The 3,858-nt window shown below is 45.0% G+C and overlaps 1 protein-coding gene across 1 annotated transcript in view; it reads right to left on the bottom strand.

Moving 5' to 3' along the window:
• Window positions 1–3,586, bottom strand: part of LOC119342017 (protein adenylyltransferase SelO-like) — a 7,007-nt gene extending 3,421 nt beyond the window's left edge. Inside the window, exons 1-2 of the mRNA XM_037613855.1 lie at window positions 3,250–3,586; window positions 3,016–3,125 (exon numbers count right to left, since the gene is read on the bottom strand). Coding sequence (XP_037469752.1) covers window positions 3,016–3,125; window positions 3,250–3,555 — 416 coding nt within the window. The 5' untranslated portion in view covers window positions 3,556–3,586. The remainder of the gene's footprint in view (window positions 1–3,015; window positions 3,126–3,249) is intronic.
• Window positions 3,587–3,858: the final 272 nt, after the last annotated feature.

The raw sequence follows: 3,858 nt of genomic DNA, 5'->3' as shown, positions 1-3,858 counted from the left end.
TGTGGTCTGTGATGATTTGGTCCATAAACTTGTAAAAGTGGACTCCACCACCCACAAACTTACATCCCAGGTGCACAAAAAAAAAGCCAATCCTAAGCTGACATGTGGCACTGCACAAAACACCCTGCTGTGTCCGGAATTTATGCACAGGCTACCAAGGGCCCAGCCGTCAGTACACACCGAGAAGAATTCGAAGAAAAAATTAGGGGCAGACAGGATTCGAACCACGCCCTCGCCCTGGTCGTACAAGCTAGCCAACCACTGCACCAAACCAATTCATTTGTCATATGTACATTTTATATACTATACGTAATACCATGCTGCACCGCACGGTCTGCATGCATGCTGGGCGGCGTGTACATAACATATAGGTATAAATACGAAGGTCATAAATACGAAGGTCGCATTGATGCTTCCATGCAAGAGCTCTTGTTTAATAAAGCTCTATGTCTGCAAAAAAAGAGCTCTTGTTTAATGTGGTAATTCCCCACGGAACTAGGATTCAATTATTTTTTTGGCATGTGGCTTCAATTTTATATGAATATACATGTATATGCCTGATTGGAATTTTCATTCTCTCTGAACAGTATTATAGATATTTTTAACTATCTGCCATCTTTGATTGTGTACTGTGTACTTTTGTACTAGCTCCAAACAGTTTGGGCTGGTGTTTGAAGTATTTACATCCACTATATATATTTTTCTTATTATCTATTCAGAAAATTAGTCGCCTAATATACACTCTTGAAATTAATGATAAACTAACCAGTGGCGGAACGTCGCTGTGTGACAAGCAATCAAGAGGGGGCCAAATTTCCATTGAGGTGAGTCATGGTGAGATGACGTTGAATTTGGGAAAATAAGAGATGAGCATGAGACTTGAATGCTTAGTGCTAGAGTTCGTATAGGAATATATGATTAGAATTAGGGATAAGTCCTACTCCCCCGACTCTAAGAAGAAGGTACATAATTTTGTCTAAAGCAAACAGTGCAAATTTTGAAAAAGCTTGTAGGAAAAACTATCAGTAACTACATATTTTGGTAAGTACTAGCAATGTGTCCGTGCGTTGCAACGGATTCAAAGTAGAATAATATTTGTTCACAAACTTGAAAGAAAACACTCTAGTTTTGATATACATATATTACTAAAAATATAGTATTATGTTTCACTCAAAATATATTCCTCGGGCTGTTTTGATGAGGTGAGGGAGGGATGTGGTTGGTTTCAAGATACTAAGGGGGTTTCTGCAAATTGGAGCGGAGAAGTGGGCTATTGTTGCAAAAAGGCCACAACTTACCTCACAGTTGTTAGATGCAGATCTAATGGTCAGAAATGACGGGTGGCAGACACACCATCATCACCAACTGGGTCTTTTATAGTAGAGATAATATGAAAATATATTTTATTACGCATTTAATGATACCAATTGGGTTATAGTTGTTGATAGTTTTTTATATAAATTTGGTCAAATTTTACACCGTTTGACTTTATAAGCCTTCTTTTTTAAAGTCAGAAGGAGTGAAAGAATTAGGTTTCCTAGTCCTAGTCAACTCCCAGGTCATGCATGAACGTGTGTATAAGCACCGAAGGAAGTTGCTTCTTGTACATCAGCAAAAATTGAGAGAGAAACTTAAAAGGTACTACACGTGCAGTTTGGCTATTATATAGTCTCCCAATCTGTAATACGTTTTAGCTGATCGCGAGTTCTCGTGGGGAGTTTTGGCCGAGAGAGCTACATGCACGAGAAGCTGCACATACACAGAAATCAGTCAAGTGCTATGCACATAGGGATGAAAACATAGCTTTCCGCTTTTCCAGCAGAAAAATGGAAACGGAGAGGAAATATGGAAACGAAAATGGAAATTCGCAAAACGGAAATGGAAACTGAAATTTTTATGCGGAAACGGAAACAAAAATGGAACGGCGTTTCCTGGTGGAACATGCATGAATATGGAACTTCCCGTTTCCGTGAATATGGAATTTTCTGCTTCTACTATGGGCCTATGGCTGTTCTGTAGCCCAACCATCAAATATCACATAATTAAACAATGTCGTCGGCTAGTCGATGAGTCACACTGCCAGATTTTGACTCAACCTCGAGACTAGTCGACCAGCCAGGCACGACTCGTCAAGAGTCGCTACCCCAGAACGACTCGTTGACTCATCGACTCGAAAACCTTGGAACTACCCAAAGTTTTTTATATGCCTTTCATTCAGGCGAACAGCTGGATCCTTTCACAACATATATGGCTCTGTTCAACTACTAGTTAATGATCTGGTGTCTGAGTCGATAACCATTTTGTTCCCCAGAAATAGTGACGAAATTCGAAAAAGAAACAGGGGGGTAGGGGTGGAGTTAATATATGTGTAAATGAATGGATACAGCCCTTTGACTTAAGTAGCAAGTCCACCATTTGCTTCATAAATTGTAAACAATACAGATCTTTTACATGTTACCCTTTGGGAAATTTTGGTAAATATCTGATCGATAACTATTTTGTTTCCAAGAAATTTCCTAGTGGTGAACTTTGAGAAAAAATACAGGGGGTGGGGGTGAATATATGTCTGAATAAATGAAAAAGGCTCTTTGACTTAAGTAGCAAGTCCACCTTTTGCTTCATAAATCGTAAATAATAAAGATCTTCTGCATGATACCCTTTGGGAAATTCGGGTATGCTAATTCTGGATAGGAATTAACTCTTATGTTTACAAATTCCTATCGAAACTATCACCTTTAGTGCACAGGAGTTAGTAGACAATCTTATTAGTTGGTCTGGTGTGGTAGCCTTTAGTGCACAGAAATTACTGCTCACTGGATCATATGTAGGTTGTGATCTACCAAGAGTAGCGTGAGCTCATAATTTCAACACAAATCACACCCATTTGTAACTTTATCTTCATGCACATCTTAATAACCAGTTACCGCTAAACAAAAGGGAGGTGCCACAATGCTCTCAAGAGCGATGGAAATCATAGCCAGAAAGCTAGTGAGTAACTGCGATGTGTTAACTCACTCTTTGTGATCCAGATCGAGGAGGTCAGCTACGGATTCGGACCACGCCACGAGCTTAGGGTTCTCCACGGGCGCCGAGGGAGATACCTTGGTGTAACAAGCGTGCAGCACCTGCGACACCAAAACTTCGCGGTTAAATGCTTGGCAAGAAATTAACCTAGGTGCTACGCCAACCGTGCGGCAAAGCTAGGAGCAAAGAAGGCAAGTAAGCTGGGAGCGAGGGATGGGGGCGAACCTGGCGGGGGATGTTGTCGGATCGCGGGTCGCCGGGCAGCTCGCGGACGAAGGTCTCGTCCCACGCGAGCTCCTCCAGCGCGCGCCGCGGGCGGGTGGAGGCCTCTCCGGCGCCGCTCGTCCCGGCGGCCGGCGCCGCCTCGCCGGTGGCGGAGGAGGCCATGCCTCGGAAGAGCAGGCGGCGGAGCGGGTGGCGCGGGGTCGGGGGCGGCGGCAGGCGGAGACGGCGAGAGGGGAGGGAGCGGGGGAGGAGGAGGTGGGGGTATAGGTTGGGGAGGACGGTGGGGAAGCGCAACTGAGGGGGCATGGCGCCTGCGTGCTGCGTGCGGCGCCCTTTTTTTTTCTGTCCCTCTCTCCGTCCGGGTCAATCCTGTGCGGGCGTGTCGACCCGCGCGTTGTGGTAGGGCGGCGTGCGTGGCCGTTCCGCGTGGCCTGGGTGTGGGACTCTGGGGTGGGTGAGAGGAGCGAGCGGTCCTGGTTGAACGGTGCGATTTGTTGGAGGCTGGCCCGGCGGGTGTGGGTCGTGGAGGCACGGACACGTGCGCTTGGCCATGCTTACGTGGTCTGATCACGTGGAGATAAACTTTTTTAAAAGGAACTTTTGATCTAT

This window comes from Triticum dicoccoides, chromosome 7B (genome assembly GCF_002162155.2).
Source record: "Triticum dicoccoides isolate Atlit2015 ecotype Zavitan chromosome 7B, WEW_v2.0, whole genome shotgun sequence".
NCBI lineage: Eukaryota > Viridiplantae > Streptophyta > Magnoliopsida > Poales > Poaceae > Triticum > Triticum dicoccoides.
The sequence above is the reverse complement of the archived record's forward strand: the minus strand, read 5'-3'. Positions and strand labels throughout refer to the sequence as shown.